This window comes from Capsicum annuum, chromosome 10 (genome assembly GCF_002878395.1).
Source record: "Capsicum annuum cultivar UCD-10X-F1 chromosome 10, UCD10Xv1.1, whole genome shotgun sequence".
NCBI lineage: Eukaryota > Viridiplantae > Streptophyta > Magnoliopsida > Solanales > Solanaceae > Capsicum > Capsicum annuum.
The window spans coordinates 206,038,236-206,063,634 of record NC_061120.1 but is presented as its reverse complement, the minus strand read 5'-3'; the positions used below and the strand labels follow the sequence as shown (position 1 = coordinate 206,063,634).

Here is a 25,399-nt window from a genome sequence, read left to right as displayed (position 1 = left end):
GTTATAGAAAGTGAGGAACTAAATTAATAGACATGCTTTATTAATCACTTGTATAAAAAAAAGAACGAGCATATATCCAGTGTAATTCCATAAGTGGTTTGGAGAGAGTAGTGTGTACGTGGACCTTACCCCTACCATATACAAATAGAGATGTTTTCGGTAGACCCCAACTTATTAAGCAATTGTATAAGATGAAAGAAATTAAGAATAGTACTGATTTCATAGTACATTTTATCGCCCTAATATTTAAAAATGAGGTCCTTGTATCCTTCCTTATTATCAGAATAGTATTTGACCTCAGCCTGCAAAACAAAAAACCATTCTCAGCACGTCCACAATTGTCAGAGGATTTAAAGGGATTAAAGTACAGTTAAATCACAAACAAGTGCCACCAAAGGTTGCGGTGAGGCGGTAAGTACCCCTGTATCCTTAACTAGAAGATCTCAAGTTCAAGTCATAGGAATGGCTTCGCCTTCGGTAGGGAAGGCTTTATTCAGCCTCCAAAGCGGGTAGTGGAGACCTAAGTTGCTCAGACTCATCAAAAACGTTGCCGCACCCGTGTCGGATCCTTAAAAAATAAGTTATTTTTGGAGGATCCGACACACACCTATTGACATTTTTGAAGAGTCCGAGCAACATAGCTGGAGACGGATAGGTAAACCAGAAAAAAGAAAACTTTCAAAATTGTACACTTCTGTAAAGGTTTTAGTTACTTCACTATGCCAATTCAAGTCCTCAGATAGCAACAAAAAAAGAGAGAAATTAAAGCCTGTTGTTGCTCATGAAAGTACAGATTTCATATTAAGTATGCGTGGTGTTCATATATAACAGCATCGAAATTATGTAAATGTATATACGAAGCAACCTTAGCAGTTAGCAATGTACCTTGCGAACGCCTATTATGGCAACCAAAAGCTTTTCACCAATCATATCTCTGAATAATGTATCTCTCTCTAAAGCTTCTATAGATTCAGCAAGAGATACCGGCAATCTTTGAAGATTCTCTTTAAGGATATCGGGATCCCCATCTGTTTCACAATAGAGAATTTGAGTTATCAAATCTATATAACTCACTTCAGTAAGTGTAAGCATTAGTAAGGATTTTTGTTGTTATCGGCATTCATGGAAGTTGCAAGTCACGTGGTTTTGAGTATTATAAGAAGTACTCATAAATGATTTGAACAATCCTCATTCCGTTCTTTTCTAACCAAACTACTTAGAAAACGCAATGGCTGATACCATTAACTCACACGCATTTTGCTAGCAGAACGCTATTTTTCACCGAATCCATTGTCATTAGTTTCTTCTTTCTATTTCCCCTTTTCTCTTTTGCAGATCATCGAATAGAAGGTGAATCATCCAATATTATGGATGATTGTAAGTTAATACTTAACAAACATATTTTGGTTTGAACCGGGTCGTCCCACATATTCCAGAAATGAAGGTAGTGTTGCAAAGGATAGATCCTTGTGGTCCGGCCCTTCCCCGGATGCCGCGCATAGTGGAATCTTAGTGCACTGGGCTGCTCTTTTTTATATCAAAAGAGGAGATCCAATGACACCTAAACATTAGGAATTGATCAAATTCACTTGGTTTAAATCAGAAGATGTGTCAAGATCATGGAAGGCCCGTGTTACTGATTTAAAATGCCGAATAAGGTATGAATGCTGATAGATTATAGTGCTCGTGCAGCACACTTTTGGAAAAACATTTAAATTAGGATTATATATACGTATTTATAACTTATAGTTAATGGTCAAAAACACACTTGAACTATTGCTTTTTTGCGAGTTTCACACTCCAACTGTATCAGTTGTTACTTTTTCCTAGCTGAACTATCATCATCTATGTATTAAAACACACCTCGACTTTCAGTTGTCCCCTTTTTCTACCTAAACTATCAGCACAGAAAATGGAAGATGGAAGTAGAGAAAATTTCTAAAAGATGTCCAACTTACCAACTGGTTCTGGAAGGCTTAAGTTTCTCCGCAAGCCATCAATTCCAGCAGCAATTATAGCAGCAAGACCGAGGTACGGGTTTGCACATCCATCAAATGCTTTAATTTCAAAATTGCTTACAAAGCCATGTGGAACTCCAGGAGGGCTAGCAGCTCTCAATGGTGCCTCTCTGTTTTCTTTCCCCCAGCAGAGATATGCTCCACTCCACATGTTAGGTTGTATGCGATCATAACTGCACGTAAAAGGAAATATTAAATGATTTTCATTAGTCTTTCCACAATTAGTTCAGGAACACAGAGAAGTTGAGATATAATCCACTTCCTCCGTTTCAATTTGTTTGTCCTATTTTCTGTTCTAGTCCATTTAAAAAAGAATACCTCTTTCCTTTTTTGGCAACTCTTTAATTCTAACTTTACATATGACATGCTTAAGACCACAAAATTAAAAGACATTTTGGTATATTCGACATATCTTTAATTTAGTACCACAAGATACAAAAGTCTTCTTTACTTTCTTGAAATCCATGCCAAGTCAAAACCACACAAAAATTTTGAAAAGGAAGGTGTAGTAAGACTTTTCTATCAGGCAACTATGCTCATTTTGAAGAATTAGCCCTCTAGATAAAGCATAAACCAATCACCAATAGATATAAAGGAAGCAGGAAATTCATAGTAGTAGAAAATCTCTAACCTATTAGGAAGCGGTGCAGTAAATGGTAATATGGAAGGAAGATGATTCAACACCCCAGCCATGAACGCTTCCCCAATCTTTGACATCCCGTACTTTGATTCACCAGATGCCATAAATACATTTTCTCCATTCCTGGATAAACTGATGTGCACATGTGATCCGGAGCCAATATCATCTAACGCATACCTAGAAAAAAGGGCCAGAAGGTAACAAACTGAGAGGTCTCCCTTGCAATAATTCATGCAGTGGAAGTTATGGAAATTGGGGGCCTGACAGAATCTACAGAGGTAAACACATGAGTGCCTTGTAATTGAGAAGCTACTTCCGAAAGTACAGTAAATTTATACACAGAGAAGTACATTAAAAAAATAACGCAAAAGTAACATCATTTATTCTTTCAACTTAACTATTTCAGAAAAAAAAATCTTGCATTAAACATTATGAACTGTCTCCAATAATAAAAAGGCAACCCAGTGTACTAAGCTCCTGCTATGCGAGGTCCAGGAAAAGGCCTGACCACATTGGGTCTTACATACGCAACGTCACCTTGCATTCCTATTTCCTGGTCAAAGAAAGCAACTTTTACGTGATGCCAAGGCTCCTCTTCAACCCTCTCCCATAATAACATATAAAATTTTATTTTTCTAACCCGAGGTAGAGAACAAGAACGCAGAGCATGTGCTCTTTTTCCATTTTCCAATATAGGTAGAGTTCTTCCTCTCGCGAGTATCTCTCAATCTCGGATTGAGGGGTTCAAAGGGGAGAAGGACAAAGTTCCTTTTTTCCTTACAAGCATGGAGTGGTTAGTCGAATTTAAATGGAACTAATTAGGGTGCATAAAGGAAAGCACATAATGGGCAGGAATAACTATGAAGATAAAATAGGACGATCCAGCTGTGAACAAAGATTGAATGGCAGGAAATTCTGCACCATAGATGACTAATTTCATGTTAGTTACTAGACAATATGACAGCTGTGGCATTGTCTTGCTGTTGTTACTGTTTCTTTTTCTTGAATGCTATGTAATGCTTCCTAAAGACTGAATGCTATGTAATGCTTCCTGAATGCAATAGCACTCTAAAGAAAAAAAGAAAATGCAAATACACATTTCATATACATCAATAACATTTTCAAAGAGCATACCATGTTGTTCAACATACAAGAAATTTGTGATATGAGCCACTAACCTTTTTAATTTTTTTGTGTCTGCAATTAAGAAGTAAAAGGAAAAAAAATGCACCTAAAAGTAATGAGGACAAATTGTGCTACCTACTTTGGCACAAAAGTTGCCAGCAACCCATGTTTCCTTGCAACTGCTCTGATGACTTCACGTGTGAAAATTAAGCTGTTAGCTGCTCTAAAACATTCTGTGTATTTCAGAGCAATTTCAAACTGGCCTTTCCCAGCTTCCGCATGTAACTGTATATTTAAAGGAGACAAACATCAGGAAGGGAGTCTTTGTTGAATTGAACAATAGTACATGAAATATATTTTGTATATGTCTTTTGTTAAATTGAAAAATAGTACATGAAATATATTTTGTGTATGTCTTACATTCAGGGATAAAGAAAAAATAATGTAGTTTATTTCAGGAATGTAATGCCATGACACCATAATATCTGTGGAACTATAAGAGAACATTCCCCAGCATATTCTTAATGCTAAAGAATACAACATTACCATTTTCCAAGAAAAAAAACTACAAAACATATTACGTGGACCATATGACTGAATTCCTAATTTACCTTAAAAGTTTATTAAGCATGGCCATGAAGTGAACCTGAATAGTATGAAATGGTTTTAGAGGATTCATATGGTCAATCTTAACTAATTTGAAATTGAGGTGTAGTTGATTTACTAGTGATTGACATGAAACAAATCATTCTTTTTCCTTATATTCCCTCTGTTTTCTCTTTCTTCTTCAAGAGCTGCGCTGAAGGTAGTTAATATTGTTTGTAAAATAATTATCCATGTAAACCACGACATGAACTAAAATGTTACTGTTGTTTTAGGTACTGACTATCATAAGTAACATTGTACTTTCATGAATCAATACAATCATAAGTAGCTATTTTTCTCTGCTGAATGATGATGTTAGATTAACAATACTGCATAAAGTCCTTCGGTTGAGCTTTACTCTTACACAGCAGCAATCTTTTTCATGGAACTTAAAAAGGAAAAGCACGCTAAAATTTCTCCTTACATCTGCAGTACTGTATGCAAAACAACGCAAGAAAGATCAAATCTGTAAGTCAATGAATGGAGACTTACCTGTTCGACTATAATATCCAATGATTGAAGAGAAGCAAAAACCTCTTCAAGTATTGGGGATGCAGCATCAAATGCTGATGTAGAGCTGTAAGGAGTCCTGTCAAATGGTGCCAATTCTTCTTTGCCATCCCTGTATAATTTCATTATACGTTAAAGCTAACATATCACATATCATGGAAGAGAAAATCCAAACTCAAACTATTAAAAGTAAACTTGACTTACATTATTCACAATAATACAAAAGAAACTCTAAACACAAAATATTACGGGAAAACTTGACTAGCATACCTAAGTACACTCTTCAAAAGATAAAACTCATTTTCAAAGCCTGCATTCACGGCCTGAAGATGTAGATATAAATTAGATAAATATGATTTTTCAGATGTTGCACAAGAAGATATTATACATACCAAGTCAAATTCTTCTCTTAAAATTTTAGAGACTCGACGCAATGCTTCTCGTGGGCAATATTCCCAAATTTTATCAGGCTCAATGTACATGTCAGCCAAAACCATTTCTTGTTGTCTTGCCCTGGATCAAAAGATGCACATTAAACTTGACCGGGGAACAATAAAACCAAACCATGTTGGAACGAAACTTGAGCAGATAATTTCCATGCCAAGGTCCATTTCTTTGTCTTAGATAAAATAGACAAATGAAATAGTTGGACATCAATGTGTGTTCAATTTCAAAAATTAAACTGTACTTTATTGTTGTATGTGTTTCCCCACGTTCACAAATCGTATCATATAGTGTGATATTATCTGCTTTGGGCCAAGACTGCACAATTTTCCCCAAAAGGCCTCACACCATTAAGAGTATCCTTACACTCTATATAGCTTCCTTTCTTTCCGATTACCAGTGTGGATTTTGTTCGAACATCCTACATTTTCGAATATATTAATAAGGTTATTTCAAATCCTATTTAACTTCAGTATATTGAGCTTCTGTTGTTAGTGACCAGGTTACTGACTGCATACCATATATCCTGTCCAGGTGATTTTCAAGTCTTAGGGGGTGTTTGCATTGGCTTTTAATTAGCAGCTTGTAAGCTAAAATCTAAAAGCCATAAGTTGGGAATACCCAACTTTTAGCTTTTAGCTTATTTTGTACTCCCTCCGTTTCATAATAAATGAATTGTTGGATTTTGGCACACAGATTAAGGAAAAAACATTAAAGACATAAATTAACACAACTTTCCATTTTTACCCAAAAAAAAGAAAAAGTTGACCTTGTAATGCCTTTTCAAAAGTTAATTGGTTGTCAAATCATAAGGGTAAATTTGAAAACAAATTCAATTATTCACTTATTTTGAAACACCAATAAATACTCCAATAATTCACTTATTTCGAAACGGAGGGAGTACCTTTTTAGCTTAAGTAAGTACTTAGAAGCATCTTTTGTCTTTCTCAAACACCCCAATTTTTTATTTTTTTTTAAAAAGGAGCTTACACCCTCTTAATATTGGAGTTCTGCAACTTACATCCGGTTAACTACATATTAAAAAAAATGGGGAAGGTTCTGCACTTTTTAAGAAGGCAATAAGAGCACAGATGACAAAATCACATAGCTAAGCATTTGAATGAATGACAGCAGGTCCACTGATCTTATCTTTTATGACGTGCTAGAGGAAATCCATGAAGATAATCAACAGCATACTGAGGCTAAAATTAGAACCTAAAATTCAAAAGGATTTTAAAAAAAGATTGAATATCTCAAACACGTATAGACGTCAAGCCGTACCACGGGAGTCTGCATTTGGTAGATAAATCAGGAACGATTCTGATCTCTCCCGAAGCGGTGAGATTAGTATCCACTGCAGGACCATCAGATGTTGAACTCATTCCCATACATGCACAAGTTAAGCCTACACCGTGCTTTTCCACAGAACTATAGAAGCGTTGTTGCGGAACAACCTAAGCACAAGACATGAACAAATTCAATCCACTTTTGATTAGAGCATGGAATTTCAACCAATGTCCCAATATCATGTACGGAAAGTAATTGAAAAGCCTAAAAGTAGGCTTGAACTTGCTGTACTTGACCTAAATAAAACATCAACTTGCAATTATGAATATTTGGTATTTGACAAAATCCCAATAGAATTACTTGGTATTAACTTTCAAATTATCATAGCCAGAAAGAGATACAAATAATAAGTGATATCTTGACATCATAACCAAGCAAAGACAATTCAAATAATGTAATAGTAACTCTACATACCACCATTTTTAATAAAAACTCTAAAAACCACCGTTAGAAACAAAATGCTTCAACCAACTATTGATTTTATTTGATAATTACAAAATAAAATTGAAAATAATCCAATAAAGTATTCTTTGCAAGAACATCTTAAACCATAAATTAAAATTAACAATGAAAAGTAGAAATGAAGCATATTTTGCTTTGGCTTAACTCACTACAACTGAAAATTACTGGAAAGTTTGTCACGATCACAATATATGATAGTTGAGTGTTCATTTTTTCACAAATTAAATATTCAATTTTACCAAAATCAATTTTCTTTACTCTACAATGACAACTTCCTCTTTGAGGTGGGATGATTTGAGAAGTCCACCATTTTCATATTTTATAGTATAGCAACATTCATTTGCTCTTGATGCTTTTACTAAAGAATTTCTCTGACTAGTTTGTCTGAAAGTTTTGATCCAAGTAAAAGACTAGGAGTCAGCAGCTCAGATTGAGCTCAATTCCATTTGTTATTCAAACTCCTTACAGTTTCTCAAAGTGGGACAAAGAATTGGGTGATCGCAGGCATTGAAAAGCATATTACACAATAATTAATTATCTTAAGGGTAAAGCAGTAACATGATTGAACAAGACAGCTTACACGGCATCTATGCTGGCCAGAAGTATCTATCCAAAGAATACGAACAAAGGTGACATCCTTCAATGAGCCATTTAACTCTTCCTCTTGGAAAGAAGATGATAAAAAAGGTTTTACATCAGAATATCTTGAAGAAACATCAAGCTTGTAGAATTGCTTTGCATTTTCTGCAAAAATATCTTTAACGGCAGCAATAGCTTCTGGAATTGAAAGATCCCCATCAACACATGCATCGCGTAGAACAGAGAATACTACTTCGCGCGCTTTCTTTGCACCTGCAGGAGAAATCGAGTCAACATTGTATCAATTACAGATTAGAAAAAAAGAAAGAATAACACACTTAGCTAACTTGCCACCCAAGTTGGATATCTTTATCTAACAATAACCTTTTTTTTCTTTCTTACAGCTTCTGAAGGAATTATCTCCTTGATCGAACTGATAAATGTGCCTCTATTTTTTCTTCTGTCGCGCCTCATCAAGGAAGATTTTCATTTCGATTATATATTGATAAATTGTTTGATAAACCTAAGGTACCAATTCAAATTTCCAAGGCGTAAAATAATCCAGTTAGGTAGTTAGGAAATGGACATGCCGAACATTCATAATGAGAAAAGGGCTCACATATTGGGGCAATTAAGCATCAATAAGGATTAACACATAGACTGGGTACCAAACATGTACCCTCTAATGTCCAAACTCCAATGAGAGTGACTTGCTACGAGGACTTGACATTCAGCAAGAATTGTTTGTACTTTTTAGCTAGCCTGATTTAACGGGTGTTTAGGATTAGCTGAAACTAAAATTTTTATTATCTTTTGAAAAGCAATAGAAGGAACAAAAGCTTGTCATGTCATGCTCTAATGATATGAGATGAAAAAGGAAATCAGGACAAACCTAGATAAAAGGTTTCAGCAAACGCGTATCCATCAGTACTGAACATAACCTGTTGATATCCACACATTACATGGTAAAATGTCACTCTTTAAATGGAGTAATTATTGAGGGTCTGAAAGAGTAGTCCTAAGAATATAGAAATCCGCAGCCTGAACTAGAAGGATAATCCTTAGGTACTTCAGTATATAATTTGGAAAACCTTATTCATTGGGGCAAGCTCCAGGAGTTCTTTCACTGAGGATACCATCCCATGGAAGCTAAGCTTAGGAATTGCCAATCCAAAATCAAGATAGACCTGAATCAAAAGACATTAGCCCTGTTAGAGAGAACTGAGGCAAAAGACAATCTTCATCAACGTCGTTAGAGGTTGAAATGTCTCCTAAGTGGCAAGTGATTCAGATTCCAAGAAAAAACTGTAATAATATTTAATACATAAAATCTAGATGTTGATAATTTCAGATGTAGGACAAAAAACCTCACTTGAGAGTACACAGAAGCCAGGTATGAAGCTTCCCTTGAGAACGGATAGGACGCGTGCAAAAGCACTAACCTACTCTTCATGAATCTCTTATCTTCAAGAAGATTTCGAAGATGGAGTGGATTAGCTAGCCGCAGATCCAAATCCTTGTCCCCAAAACTGAAATGAAGAAATAAAACAGTGTTACTTATAAGAACTGGGAGGATATTACAAAAAGAAAAAAAAATCATGCATACATCTCACATTTGAATTGTTTGAAAAAGAAGAATATCGTCTCAGCAGCAAAAGGCTCAAAAATGGTTGACTTGATTAAAATTAGAAAAGCTGGAAAGAAAAATGAGACCAAGCTATCTATTTCAAAGACAAATCTTTTTGTTACCCGGTGTGTATTTGCATTGGCAAGTCATAACTTTGAGCCACCTTCAAAGCATGCAGGAAGATATAATCAATGAAGTTCTTGTTTGAGATTCGTATGGGATGCCCAGCTGGAAGCACAGAAACTATCAGAATCACATGCTCAATTTTGGTGTATTACAAACCCACATCTTGTGACACTCACCACATAAAACATCATGAAGGCCCTCCTCAGCCTCCTTTTCAGTAACTTCTGTATTAATTGCAAGACCGCTGCGATATGCTACTATACTTTTAAATGCAAAAACTGTATCCGCTACTGTATAAAAAGATCAGGAAAAAATTTTGGAACCATATTCGTTAGCAGCAAGAAAAATATGTATTTGCAATATTCCTGAATATATTGACAGATAATTAAAGGATATGACTTCAACTCCTCAGTGAAAATCTCCATGAATGATCCCAGTGTCCATGTTCCATTTGAACCCTATAATAGAATAGCATGGAAAGGAGAAACAGATAAACAAATTTAACAGGGGTAGAAGGAGTTAAGAAAGAATATTCCAAAGAAAATAGTATGAAAAAGAATGAGCTCGCTCCCTCTGGTTGTGCCACTGATATCACCAATTAGAAAAAATGAAGAAGAGTGACTCGAACTCCAAGTCCCTCCACTTCATATTCAATAAATGTAGAGCTATCAGTATTTTAACACAGTATAATAATTGGGCAATGAACAGCAGCAATAGCAACAGCGTTACATAATATGATACCATATACTAGCTCCTTATATATGTATGAAGCCTACAACATCAGGTTCTTTTACTAAAGGGTCAAAATTCAAATCAAGCAAAGACATTATTCTAAGAAAATAAATTCAAAGTCACTCATTTCTGATACAACCCTTCTTTATTTAACATCAGAGGTGAATGGTTGACTATATTTCAAATCGAAATATGAGAATATTTTTCTCACTTATGAAAAGGTAACCTCATGCCTGCCTTTAGCACACACATCACCCTGTCCTTAAGGTTGAGGTAACAACATCAAGCATGGCCAGTTCCAGACAGTGTGGGAGGTTCAGAGCATGTAAATAACTGTGTTGTTAACAGGCAAATCTAGCCATCTAGGTGTTATGCAGGTGAGTTGCAACATGAGATCTGATCTGAGTTCCAGTTTTTGGGTATGGAGAATTTCTTCTAATGTCTATTTGATGCGTACCCTTTCTTTACTATGTTAAAGTTTATAATTTGCAAAAATAAAGAGCTTGATTTTTATTCTTGCAGTAATGCATAAAATATCTTGTGCTTACACAAAAGAAAATTAGTCATCGTGAACAATAAAGAGGCATCTGATTTTAGTACTGTTAGTCTGCAAAGGAACTCAAATTAACCTAACTCTGAGGAAAAGCTCAGGCAAATGCAAGGAAGCAGAGAAACAACCTTCTGGAAAAAAGTGCAAAGATATTGCAATAATTTTTTCTTTGGGATGAAAAAGTCAGTATAGTTCTCCAATGAAATATATCTGCATTATCTCAACGTATACTAATCTGAGAGGCACTAACTGGTGGAAGAACACTGAAACAACACTAGACTAATTATGATTCCTCTGAGTACAACATTTCAACAACCAAAGCATAGTGTCTATCCATGTCCCCCCGTGATTCCAGAAACACATTTGAATAAATAGCAGTATACAGCGTAAATGATTATTGTATTACCTTCTCAAGAATCTTTTCAGCTACACGCTCAACTCGTAGTATTCTACCAACTGTTGGCACGAAACTTCTATGCCATTTGATGTCAAGTTTTTTGTCGAACTCAATTCCATCATCAATAAGCAAGACAGAAATTTTTGCAGCTTTGAAGCAAAGAGCAGTGCTAGACTCCAACCCAAAGCGCTGGCGAGATTCTTGAATGGCATGCAAGGATATGTTTGAGCCATATAATCCCGCAATTTCTTTCAGGCTTCTCTAAAAGAAGAAACAGTGATGTAAGTTTAATTGCAAAAGAGCAAAATGAGATGTCTAAAACTAGATTCATGAATGACGATCTACTATCACACCACATACAAAAGTTAAAAGATAACCACAGGAAGACCAGAAACTGAGAAAGTAAATCACAATCTCAAAAAAATTAGCAACTGTTGTGGTAAAACTTTAATGTAAGACCCTTTCATCCCAGATGAATTAAAATGAACACACATCATTGAACTAAATGGACTGAAAACACAACCCTGTTCCTAATAAAATATGCAGTCAAATTACCACATTTACGAAATGGAAAGGTACAACACTAAGATAGTTGTTCCTTGAAAAAATGAGGGATCAAGCTACCTCCAATACCTAGTCAAAAAGCTCAAGGAAAACAAAGATGTATTTAATTTTTTCGCTTTAACAATACTGTCTTAAAACTAATTCTACAGGCTTATTTGAGAAAAACGACATTCTATATCTGTCTTGCCCAAGCGCCGATGATGTTCATGTAGTCTGTAATCACTAAAAGGAAAAGCAACCTTAAGAAATGTAGGAAGTTTGGAGCTTTCATACTTCGATTTCTAACTATGAACTTGAGCTCATTTATGTGTTTCACTCTCTCTAGATTCTTAGTCAGATCTTACAGTTTCCTGACAAAGTTATAGGCCTCTGGGTTTCCCTGTACTAGGAATGTTTTTTGTAACTTCAAGGATTTGTAAAAGTCAGCTGAAGAAAAGTTTTAATCATAAGAGACTACTTGGAGTTTAATAAACCGAGTTTGTCGAGCAATAATATTGAAGGTATTATAGTTCATTTCCCAGTTAGCTTGTGAGTGTACATATACGCGGCAGTGCTTTTTTCTTAAAAGGGAAAACCGGGAGGGAATCACAAGGTGGGGAATAACCTTCACCGACAAATGAAATCACGTAACCAACCGATTAGAAAATTTATAAGCAGATGTAATTCCTCTGAATAGTTTGATATAAGCCGAAGAACCTGAAGAGTGATTCATAAGGTTCTTCTTTTTCTTATGTTTCCCTTTCCTTAATCTTTCCACTGCTTTCCAGCAAAAGACAGCCCCAAAATTTCAACCTTTTCAAGCACAAATTGAACCCCTTTTGTGCGTACAGGAAAGGTAAAACATTATTGCTAACAATTGGTTTACCCTTATCGGTCCCACATATATGCCATTTGACCCAATAAATTCCCCAGTGTGACGCATGAGATATCAAACATGAAAAAGTCTATTAAGCATCTAGAATTTGTTCAATGTGAAACCAGAAATGCATTTATAACAGACAAGAAATGGGTACATTTAGGCGAGCTAATTGCTTAAGTAAAAGATACCACAATCTCCATAGGGCCCTCTAAGTCTCTTCCCTCTCCCTGAAATGTATGCTGCAGTACATATCACAATAAATGAGATGGGGCAATAACTTGAAGAGCAAGACCCCATTCGCAGTAATGGAGAACCAGGCAAATTATCTCTCATTGATCAGAAAACCACTAAATGCTACTTGCAGAAGCATTCAATGCACCAGGGCCACCTAGTTGCTTTATCATATAATTGTTCTGATAAAGTGGTGATACTAAAGCTACCTGACACTATGTAGCGTTAGTGCACATTTTGGTCAACCCTCCAACATCTTTCTTTGGCTGAGCGGCATGTATTTCCACCAATGCTCGTTTTTCTAGTTATGAAGCGTGGCTAAGTGATCCAACTCACATGGTGCCACAACCTACGTTTGAGGTGTCTCATAAGTTCCAAGTTTTCAAGAACGCCTACACAATTGGATTCACACAAAAAGTATAGTCTTTTCTACAGAACAAGAAATGTTCCTTCAGCTCTTTACTGTAAAGAAGGGGAGGGGAGCCTTGGAGTAACCGGTAAAGTTGTCATCGCGTGACCAGGAGGCCATGGGTTCAAACCGTGGAAACAGCCTCTTCCAGAAATGTGGCGTAAGGCTGCATATAATAAATCCTTGTGGTTCATCCCTTCCACGAACCCCCCGCATAGCGGAAGCTTAAGTGCACCGGGCTGCCGTTTTTAGCTCTTAACTGTAATAATACATACACAAAATCCTGTTTTTCTTTTTTTGGTAAACATTCACTTTGCTCAACCTGTCACATCTTACAATGACACGTCCCATTTTAGTCCACAGAAAAATTTATCATCTCTCAAATCCAAAAGCTCTTTAATCAAAATAATCCCATTTTGCCATTAAGAACACAAATATTCCCTTTTCCCTCTAGTAAACTCTCACAAATCACAAAGTGAAACTGATGGAATAGAATCGATTTTAAACATATGTTGAATAGTTTTAACAACAAAACAAAATCCATTTGAATTCTTACTTCCACTATCAAGAAATGAATCTTGGACCTAATTCAAATCCAAAAGCTAGATCATGACTCATGAGCAAAGAATTGTCAAAGTTCACAAGCCCACTCTAACACTCCCTTCACGCTCAGACCCAACTAGCGTACGGATCGGGAGTCCAAACAGGGATGGACCCGACTCTAATATCATATATAGATATGATATTTAGACCTAACTTAATCCCAAAAGTTAGTGCAGAAAGGAGGATTGCCCAAGTCTATATAAATCCACTCTAACACCCCTTCATAAGGCACAACTGGAGCATAGACTGGGAGCCTAAACAGGAAATACCAAATAAAGATACGACACTTAAGTATAACTCAATTCTAAAAGTTAGCTCGTGAGGGATAATTGTCTTAAGTCCACATAAGCCACTCTAACACCCTTCTTGACTCTAAAAGTTAGCTCACGAGGGATAATTGTCTAAGTTCATATAAGCCCACTCTAACACCCTTCACGTCTAGAACCAACTAAAGCATGGACCACGAGCCCGAGAGTCCAAACAAGGATAATGGACCTAACCTCAATACCATATAAGGATATGAGAAACTTAAGTCTAACTCAATCCCCAAAACTAGCACATGATATGATGATTATCCAAGTTCTTATCAACTCCACTCTAACAATATACATACACCCAAACTCATAAACACATACATATAACTTCTTGTATCTATAGGCTATCAAGAAAACACTTCCCCCATTTTAATTTATTTGGCCTATTTTGACTTTGACATGCTAGAATTTTTAGAAAGTAAAAAGAAACTTTTTATTCATGTGGTCTTGAATTAAAAATACCTCAAATGTACCAAATGCACTTTAGTAAGATGGCCTTAAAACATGTCACGTGGCAATTACTACCTCCGTTTCAAAAAAGAATAAAGTATTTTCCTTTTTAATTCATTTAAAAAAGAATGACCGTTATTTTTTTTTATAATACTTTAATTTTAATTTTTCACATCACATGTTTAACACCATAAGATTAAAGATTATTTTGATATATTTGACAAAAATTTTGTTTACGGCTACAAGATTCAATAGTAAGTCTGTGCCAAGTTAAAATAGATGATTCTTTTTTAAACGAGAGTACTAAAAACGAACTAAAATTACGTGAAGCAAATTGAAAGTGAGGGAGTGAAAAAAAAGTGACACCTTGAAGTTGATGGTATGGGGTACATGAGATAAGGCATCACCATCAGCTTCAGAGAAGCAGTTGATAAAAGGGAAAGTAGAATCAATAGCCACTAAATTATGAGCATGAGCATCCACTATTTCCACTCCCTCTACTGCTTTTTTCAACTCTTCAAATCTCTCCATTTCCTTCTTCTTCCCAACAAAATGAGTAAGTCAAAGTTTTGGACTTTAATACAATACTTTTGGCAAATGTTTGCTAAGTGGCTTTGTCCATATATATAATAACTACTATACACGCACCTACTGCAACTATCCGATTTAGAATAATTATCATGCTTGAGTTTTTAACAATTAATTTTTAAAATTAAATTAATATAATATTTAAAATTAATATTTAAAAATTATAAGAAAAGTAATTAAGTTACACTTTTTTATACTAATATAATGATAAAAACGGACTTTGTTCTTTTATTCGAAAAAATAATTTATTTTATTTTTAAAATATTAATCAAAATTTATATTGTTTAACTCTTTAAAAAAAGAAAACCATGACACATAGAAAGGAACTAAGGGCTCGTTTAGTTATAGCAAAATTATCTCAAAATTAATTATTTAAGGACTTGTTTTTACAATTATTATCTCATGTTTAATATTAGATAAAAATAACACTATAATTCTAAATAATTAATTTCAAAATAAGTTATTTTGTGATTTTATTTTAAATAAATATGAATAAATTTATCTTTAAATTAATTTTAAAATAGAATATCTCTTATTCAGCATATCAAACCAGTGTGAATAACTTTCTCTTTTTGTCTGGATGTGCTGTGAATGTCGCGCCAATTACTAATTTTACTCATAAAGAGTGACTATTAACCACGTGGAATTCACTATCTCCAAAAACTAAGATATGCGTAATCATTTTACTTATCATTAGAAAATTAAATCCCCTTCTAATTATTTATTTTAACTACCAAGGAAGATATATTATTTTTTTCGCGTAGCTCGGTAGACTCTTATCTTGTTCTGATTTATAAAGTAAATACTTCTACTTATATATTTGTTATCTAGACCATTAAATTCATCTAAAACCATTTTTTGAAATCCCTTTTCGATCTATTAATCTGAACTTGTTGCACAATCACAAACACTTCATTAAAATTTTTAAAATTAATTGCCACATATGAAATTACGTGTACAGGATATAAATACTTAAGGGACACCCATTTTTTAGGTCATTTCAGACCCTTGTACAACTTTGTCCCTTTGTTTCTATTTTAATTTTCACAAAATTAACTGATTTTGCTCGATTGTTGTTTATGGTTATTGAAATCAGTGTAAGTGTTTAAACTTTTGTGCTAGTATAGAATTTTGGAGTTTGTTTCAAGCTTTTGTTCGAGTTAATGAAGTTCATTTTAGAGGTTTTAGGGGTTTTTACGATTCACAAATTTTTTCTTCTACTTTTTGGGGGATTTTGCTCTGTATTTTGTCTAATAGCATTGTAGGTAGTATATGTAGTAGCGATATGCCTTTAATGGCATATTTTGAGATTTTAATTAGAATTTAGGATTTTTTTCGTAAAATTATAATTGTGACTGATCTTTTGGGGGCTTTTATATTTTTTCGTGTTTAATGATCCTATTAGACCTATATATAACAACTTTATGCCTTCAATGACATGTTTTGTTATTTTGATTAGATTTTAAGATTTTTTTTGATAAAATCAATATTGAAATCGAAAATTTTGAGGCTTTTGCATTTTTTTGGTGTCTAATGCTTTTATTAGACATATATGTAGCATTTTTGTGCCTTCAATGGCATACTTTGTGATTTCGATAGGATTCTAAAGTTTTTTAGGTAAAATTAGAATTGAATTTTTTTTTCATTTATTTCTTCTTTAAAAATTAGGGTTTTCTACATAATTGACTAATTGTATATGTTATCTTGTCATTGTACAGGTTTTGTAACTAAATGGATACAATAGTAACACTTCAATTTACCTATAAGGGTGTTTTCTGTCAGACCTTGTTTTAAGATATGCAAATGGAATTTGTGATCTGAAAAAAATTGTTTCATAAGTTATCACTGGAATGTGGTGTGGAAAAAGTTGAAACCTTAAGGTGTAGAGTTAACAAAAAGAGTTACATGTTAAATAGTGATGCTGATATTTTAAGATTTACCAACAGTTTAAAAGCTCGGGATTTTGTTGATGTATATATTGTTACCAAATTAGTGAACCTTTAGTTGTTTTTGATGAAAATAAGATTGAAATTGTAAAAAAATTAGCCTCGAAAAATAAAAAAATCTAGTGTGTCTAGAGCTGATGTGACAGTCATTCCACCATTATTACTACTTTATAATGGTGATGTGCCAGTCCCTTTTGAAATTGATAAGACTGATGTGTTTTTACGTCAACCATTGAATGTTAATGAAGATGAGTATATAAATGAAAATCAGCCTCATAGGACAGACAAAGGAAAAGCTAAGGTATCTTTAGAAGAATTACAGGAAGGTCAAGTTAATGACTTGTCCACATACCATCTTCAAACATCTGATTCTGAAGTAGATTTAGATATCAGTGATTTTGATGGTGATTCACTTTATGATGTTGATGAAAACACTAAAAATTTGAGTGATTTTGATGAAGAGTTGCTTCAATCTAGGCAGTCTAACAATGAAAAACAAGTAAAACAAAAGGCTGATAGAGTGAATCTAGATGAGATACCATCTGAACCAGTAGGTATAGATGTTGATTTTGAGGAAATTTTTAAGAACAATGGGGGCTAGATATTAAGGATATGCATCCATCGGTTCGATTTAATTTATCAATTTTTTATTTTTAAGTATGCTAAACCAATAACCACAGTTCGATTTATCGATTTTTGGTTTCTAAATATGCTAAATCAATAGCCAAATCAATAAGATATTTTTTATCGATTTTCATTTTATTGATTTTTAGTCATTAACGATTTGATTTTCGGTCTAACCGATAAGAAAATACTCATAAAATTGAAAAAACAGTAACTAACATGAAAGAAAATCGAATATTAATTGCAATCAAAATCCTACACGATGTGTTTTAATTTAAAAAAATCTTCAAACTTGAACTAAATGTTAGTTAGGAGGAATTAAGAGTTTGTATAATTGAAATAATATGTTTTTAATTTGTAAAAGTAAAAGAAAAATTAAGAGAAATATATATCTATATCTATATCTATATCTCTCTCTCTCTATGTGTGTGTGTGTGTGTGTGTGTAAAATATAAATTTAGTATATTCTTATTGGATTATCGGTTTACTCAATAAACCAATAAGAAAAATCAAAACTAAACCAATAACCCAATAATTTTTTTTATAAAACCATTAAAAATTTACTAACCCAATAACAATAAATCAATAACATTTTTATCGATTTGATTTATTGATCGGTTTAATTTTTGCACACTCCTACTAGATATGAAGATAATCGGGTGGGGATAACCCTTATTTTGATAGTTCAGATTTGGGCAGTGACATTAGTGAAGAGAAAGGAGATCCTGTTGATGATGATGAAGTGGTAAATCCACCACCTAGAACTTCATATACTAAGATCTACTTTGATAAAACTACAAAAAAGATATTTTTTTCAGTTGTACATAATTTTTTGGAATTGTGTTGAGTTTAGAGAGGCACTACAGGCTTACTCTATTCAAAAAGGCGTGAACCTTAAGTTGAAACCTAATGAGAAGAAAAAAATAAAAACAAAGTGTAAGCATAATAGTTGTCCTTGGATTATTCTTGAAAGTCTTGATAACACAAAAAAATTTAGTGTGAAGGCTTACTTTTCTGTCCACAAGTGTTCGAAAAGGACAAGAGATAAATTGTGTAACCCTTGGTAGATTAGTAAGCATTACAAGGACAGGATTATTAGTGATCCTTCAATAAAATTGCATCAAACTCAAGCTCTTTTAAGAAAGGACTATGGGTTGTATGCTAGTAAAACAACCCGTAGAAAGGCAAAAATCAGAGTTATGAATGAACATTTTGGTGATTTTATGGAAGAGTTTGCTAGATTGTATGATTATGCTGAACGGTTGAGGGCCACCAATCCTAGTATCACTGTATCTATTAGGACATGCAAGAATTAAATTCCAGAAAAAGAGGTGCTTATGGGCATTTATATTTGTCTTAGGGCCTTAAAAAGTGAATTGAAAGAGGACTGTAGAAGAATAATTGATTTAGATGGTGTCTTTCTCAATTGTGTATGTAAAGGTATCTTGTTGTCTTGCATTTTCAAAGATGAAAATAATCAAATGTACCATGTAGCATGGGCAGTAGTTGATAAAGAAATCAAAGACACGTGATCTTGATTTCTTAGGTGCATCATTCATGATTTGGAACTTCAAAAAAATAGAGATGAAGAATTAACAGTGACCCAATATGCAGAAGTTATGATATTTCATATTTTTCAGTTATTTTTTTTTCAATTTGCTGCAGTAATTAATGTTTAACTACTGTTTTATATAACTACTATTTTATATGATTTGATAGGGTCTTCATTTGACACTTACTAATCTACTATCAAATGTTGAGCATAGATGGTGTGATAGACATATATAGGCTAACTGAAAGCAGGTTTGGAGAGGTGAAGAAAGGAGGAGAAAATTCTGACAAGTTGCAAGGACATTATTTGAAGTGTATTTGAAACTAAAATTTAATGAAATGAGTGACTTGGGTGATGAAATTGTGAAATATTTGCTCAAGTACAACAAAGAGGCATGGTATAGGAATTTTTTAAAGATCATAGTAGGCGTGATGTGATTGAGAATAACATGTGTGAGACTTTCAATAGTTGAATTCTAGGTGCTAGGTTCAAAATAATTATCACTATGCTGGAGAAAATAAGATGCAAAGTCATCGAAAGGATGAATCAAATGAGAGAATTTTCGATCGATCAATGATGTATCACCAATGGCTATGGAAGTTCTTGCAGAGAATGGTGAATATGTAGTTAAGTGTGAGGTGAGGTTTAATGGTGATATTGTCTTTGAGGTTGGTGATTCAAAATATAAACATATTATTAATGTGAAGAAGAAGCAATGTAGTTGTAAGTCATGGCAACTAAAGAAAATTTCTTGTGCACATGCAATTGCTGCAATTCATTACAAGGAATGAAATGTGAAGTCATTTGTTGATCATTGGTGTAAAAGAAAAACATACCTAAAGGCATATGATAAGTATATGCAACCAATGACAAACATGAAGATGTGGCCAAGAAGCTCAAGACTGAGCCACCTGAAATTATTTCCATGCCAGAAAGGCCAAGTAAAGATAGAAAGAAATATAGGGATGATCCTGTTAATAAAATATTTGAAAAGGCTACAAGAAAGAAAAAAATGGCATGTTCTGTGTGCAAGTTTATTGGACACAATAAGAAAGGATGTCCAACTTTGATAAGCTAAATATTTTTTATTGATGAATTTTACTCTTTTTGAATGTGTTTTGACTTTTACATATATTTTGTAGAAAAAAAAATTCACTGATAGTTATGGCAGTCAATCAAGTGTGCAACCTAGCACTAGTACTTCAACTGCTGCTGAGAGACCTACAAATGCTTTAACACATGTTGACATGCCTGCAATGCTGCATCAGTTGGTGGCGTGAGGCCTACAACTGCCTCAACAACTGATATAAGGCCTGCAGCTGCTGTGATGCCTGCAACCACTTCTGCAGTAAGTGATAATTCTACACAATATACAACTCAGCAGTGTACGAGTAGTTTTGATGACCAAAAGAGGAAGACTTGTACAATTTTGAGAGGTGGTGTAAATCTTGCATTTAAAAGATCAAAATAAAAGAAGGCAAAAACAGCTGATTTTGGTGTGCTATTTGGATCAAGTGATAGTGTAGTGCAGAGGATAAGTTTTCTATCAGCTAATTACATTTAAATGGTATTAATTAGTGCACTTTTAACTGATTTTTTATTTTTCAGTCTGAAAATACTGATAGAATGTTACATAGTCCAACACTTATTAGTTCAAAATCAATATTGACTTGAATTTCAAATTAAATGAACTAAGGTGAAAAGGTGGAGCTGCAGTAACTCAAAGACAACTAAAAGAACAGAGTTACAAAAGATCAAAGGCAAAATCTTCTACAACCCGTCAAGTCACATCAAACACTTAAGCCAGCAAGAGTCAGTCCACACCAAGGACTCAAGGCACACAATAGTAGAATTCTCTTTCTGTATTGCTAGTTTTTTATTACAATTGATCCCAAATATTGTTAAAACAAGTGTTTTATGACTTCTAGTGTATTTCTCATAAACGATGTTGTTAAGATAAGTTTTTTGATTTCAACTCTTGTTAAGACATTATATATTAAAGATTTCTGTGTTGGCAAAATGATGTTTGTCATTAAATTTCAATTTCATTATCATTGCGCATTGCAACTACAAATACCAAGTCATCTTAAATACAACAGATAGAAACCAAACGGCAACATTGATGATAATAGTGGTATCAATGCTAGTGCTTGATCTCTCATGTCTTTCATGCCTTCCATTTCTTTCCAACCCTTCTTGTCTTCATTGCCTTTTATGTCTGTCTTTATTTTCTTACTCTGAATTTGTTGATGAATTGTTTATGTAGTATTATTCCACTACTACACAATGCATTTATAGCTACAAAATCTAAGCTATGAATTTAAAAATCACAGCTCTTATCAAGTAATAACCACAAAAATTTAAATTCTATAGCTATTGATATATTCATAAAAATTCATAGTCACAAAAATTAAATTGCTAAAACTAATTTCTCATTTTTGCTACAATTATCATGACAATTGTTGCCTAAATAGCTACAACTTTGTTGTCACGATAAAATTTTGTAGCTGGTTATAAGTTTTTGTGACACAAAAAAGTTATTGTAGCAACAATAACTTTTTAGTTAGAGTAAACTATTTGAAACAAAATATTGTAGCTAAATAAAATATTTTTCTTTTAGATATAAAAAAATTGTAGCAATAGTTAAATGATATACCCACGTCTTTTTTGCTATGATAAAATTTAGTAGCTAACTATTATTATTTGCTACGAATTGAATTTATTGTAATAATTAATAACTTTTTAGCCACAATTATAATTTTAAATAAAATATTATAGCTAAATAAATCTTTTTGCTTGAGGTTATAAAATAAATTGTTGCAATATCTAAATGATATAGTCATAGATTTTTTGATATGATAAAATTTCGTGACTAAAATTATTAACTTTTATCATGTGTTGCAACTTGTTATAGCAATAATGACCTTTTAATCATAAAAATGTTATTTAAAACAAAAAATAACAGTGCAATAAATATTTTTATTTTGAATATTAAGAAATCGTGACAATAATTGGCTTAATATAATTGATAACCTTTTAGCTACAAAATATTTGAAATAAAATTTTGTAGATAAATAAATATTTTTGCTTCAAGTTATAAAAGAAATTGTTACAATTACTAAGGGTCTATTTGAAAAGCTACCTGATAATTGAAATTGTTGTAGTTACCAACCTAGTAATTATGTCGACATGTTTCTTTAGCACAGTGTCATTACAAGTGTACCATTAGATTGCACAAGTCAATCACATGTTTGTATTAAAATTTTCAAATAAAGTTAATCGTTGAAAGTTAAAAATCACAAATAATTGCAAATAAGTGAAATTTTAAAGGATATTAACTTAGGTATTTATGTTATATATTGTCTTTTGAAAATATATTAATTAACAAACACATGTTCTTAACTAATATTATAGGAAAAAAATATATATTTTTCACATTAATATATTTTAATAGATTAATCATAAAGTTTAAAAGTTATATTTTTGTAAGAACATCATGAAATACACTTTTGACTAAAACATTAATATTATAAATATAATGTAATAAATTATTAGAATCTAGTGAAAAGATAATGTATAAATTCTAATTGCTAAAACAATATGAAATGCCAAATCAATGATGCTAAGCAAATAAATTTGAATAAAAAATATAACTTAAGTTCAACTTTCAAAACGAAAAAAAAAACTAACATAAAACATTTACATAAAATTTCAACATAATGTACATAAATATAATTTTAAAAGAAATTGTAAGTGTATAATCTTATTCGACAACGAATTCTAGTTTAATCTAAAAATTAGAATAATTAACACAATTATACTAAATGAAAAAATAAATACAAATAAATAACCTAAACAAAAATATAAATAATACGAACAATCGCATAAAATCACAAGAAGTAAATATTGAAAAATGGGAAATAAGGAAATGAGATATAAGTAATATAAATTAAACATATATTTTTTTAAAAAAATATTATAATAATAAAAATAAAAAAATTAAATAATAGAAATAGAAAGTAAATCAAAATAAAAATAAAAATAAAAGGATAAAACTAAAAAGTAAATCAAAATTAAAACAAATTAAAATAAAAATAAAAGGATAAAATTAAAAAATAACCTTGAAATTACACCATGTAATTATTAGCGATTCACAACTCCTCCGTGAGAATTTAGAAAGTGTAATTATCCTTTGTCAATTACACCTAATTACCTGCTAATCAAGTACTTACTTGATTAACAAAACATGTTAGACAATGTAATTACACTCAATTACATCAAATTCAATTTTCAGAGTGGCTTTCTAAGCTTGCCTTAAATGATAAAGTCATATTTTTTTGATATGATGAAGTTCGTGGCTTAAATTATGCACTTTTGTCACGTATTAGAACTTATTGTAGCAATAATGACCTTTTGAATATGAAAAAAGTTATTTAAAATAAAAAATTGCAACGAAATAAATATTTTTTGTTTGGATATTAAAAAATATTATGGCAATAATTGAATTAATAATAACTATACAGTAATATATAGTAATAAGTTTCATGAAAAATAATTTAGAATTATTATTGTAGTAAATTTGATAGCTAGTAGTTATTTTTTAACCCCAGCTGAAATTTATTGCAGCAATGCTAATCTAGTGTATTTAGAGGTATTGACCATTTAATTCGATTCAATTTTAAATGACTACTTATTGATTTCAAATGTAATTTAAATAAATAGGCGATTGTATCCAATTGATGTTAATTAATTAATCATATCAAACTTAAATATAACTTAACTTCACTAAGTCTCACTGAAGTTTCATTTTGATCAATAGCTTCTAAAAATGTTATTTTGGCTCAAACTAAACATGTTCCATTAGAATAATATATTTGTCGATCTAATGTATTAAATGTTATAGCTTGCAAGACTTAAATACAACTTAAATACATTCTTGATCAGTTCAAAATTTAGGAAAACATTCAATTATTCCCATTCATATTTTATCCCGCTTAAGTGTTTTCAAAAATTTTATTTCACTTGGACGTGATTTATTGAGATAATATTTTAAAAAATTCACTATAATTAAAGATTTTATTATTCGACTTGATTTAATTTTATGGAATACTACTTGCAAGTTTTAAATTAGCATGTGCTGAATGTTGTTTAATAAATTTATTTATTTTGGGTAGTGCTGGTTAAATATTTTTAAATTTTTATTTAATGTAAGTTATATATATTTCTGAGGTAGTAACTTACTTGAGAAAATTGAAGGAAAGGTATCTTTTAAGTTTTGAATGAAGGATTGATGACATTGACCAACAAATAGGGTTAAACATCATTAGAAAACTTGATTAAGTTAATTGTGGACTTGATTAATATTTTCAAAACTTTCTAATCTTTACAAAAATACAAATCAACCCAACCCACACCCCTATTCAATCCAAATCAACCACTCTCTCCTCTCTCTCGATAGCTTCTCTCAACTCTCTCCCAACCAACAGTTCTGCAAAATTTCTCCCTTCAACCGCCGACGACTTCTACCTCCAACGATAAATAGTTGGGCTTCGAGTTCCCCTTTTTTCTCTCTTCAACCCCCGGCGACTTCTACCTCCGGCGTCAAATAGTTGGGCTTCGAGTTCTCCTCTTTGATTCAAATCAACCTGTCTCTCATCCCTCTCTCGACAGCTTCTCTCAACTCTCTTCCAACCAACTGTTCTGCAAATTTCTCATTTCAATCCTCGGCGACTTCAACATCCGACTACAAATAGTTGGGCTTCGAGTTCCTTTTCGACTTCAACCTTTAATCGACGTGACATCCTTGCTCTCCGTCCACAACAGCTTGGAATTCTTTATCGTTCCTTTTCTTCTTTCACAAGTAAAAATTTATGGCCTTTTTAGTTTTGAAGAAAATGAGGAACTTGAGCCAACTTCTCTTATAGTATTGGTTAACAATTTCAGTATTTTTTGCATTAATTTGAAATGCGGTCTGAATAAAACCCTAATTTCTGGTATTTTTTCTCTTCTCTTTTTGAAGTGAATTATGATATTTTGTTGTTTGTTGCATTTTTTTTT

General features: G+C 32.6%; 1 protein-coding gene across 4 annotated transcripts; it reads right to left on the bottom strand.

Moving 5' to 3' along the window:
• Positions 1 to 19: 19 nt before the first annotated feature.
• LOC107843598 (protein fluG) lies at positions 20 to 15,244 on the bottom strand. Of its 4 annotated transcripts, none has more exons than XM_016687924.2 (18): positions 14,999 to 15,244; positions 11,212 to 11,463; positions 9,920 to 9,981; positions 9,700 to 9,815; positions 9,520 to 9,625; positions 9,143 to 9,299; positions 8,862 to 8,957; positions 8,663 to 8,711; positions 7,772 to 8,043; positions 6,664 to 6,836; positions 5,331 to 5,451; positions 5,209 to 5,261; positions 4,921 to 5,050; positions 3,923 to 4,068; positions 2,650 to 2,835; positions 1,959 to 2,191; positions 886 to 1,028; positions 20 to 302 (listed from the first exon to the last, which is right to left on the bottom strand). In XM_016687924.2, exons 1-18 carry the CDS (start codon positions 15,161 to 15,163, stop codon positions 240 to 242), a joined length of 2,523 nt encoding a protein of 840 aa, XP_016543410.2. In that variant the 5' UTR covers positions 15,164 to 15,244; the 3' UTR covers positions 20 to 239. The 4 variants fall into 4 exon arrangements, with proteins under 4 accessions (XP_016543410.2, XP_047253198.1, XP_047253200.1 ...); XM_047397242.1 differs by having other exon boundaries at positions 11,212 to 11,458; positions 14,999 to 15,189; XM_047397244.1 differs by lacking the exon at positions 14,999 to 15,244 and adding an exon at positions 13,066 to 14,581.
• Between the last annotated feature and the right edge of the window lie 10,155 nt (positions 15,245 to 25,399).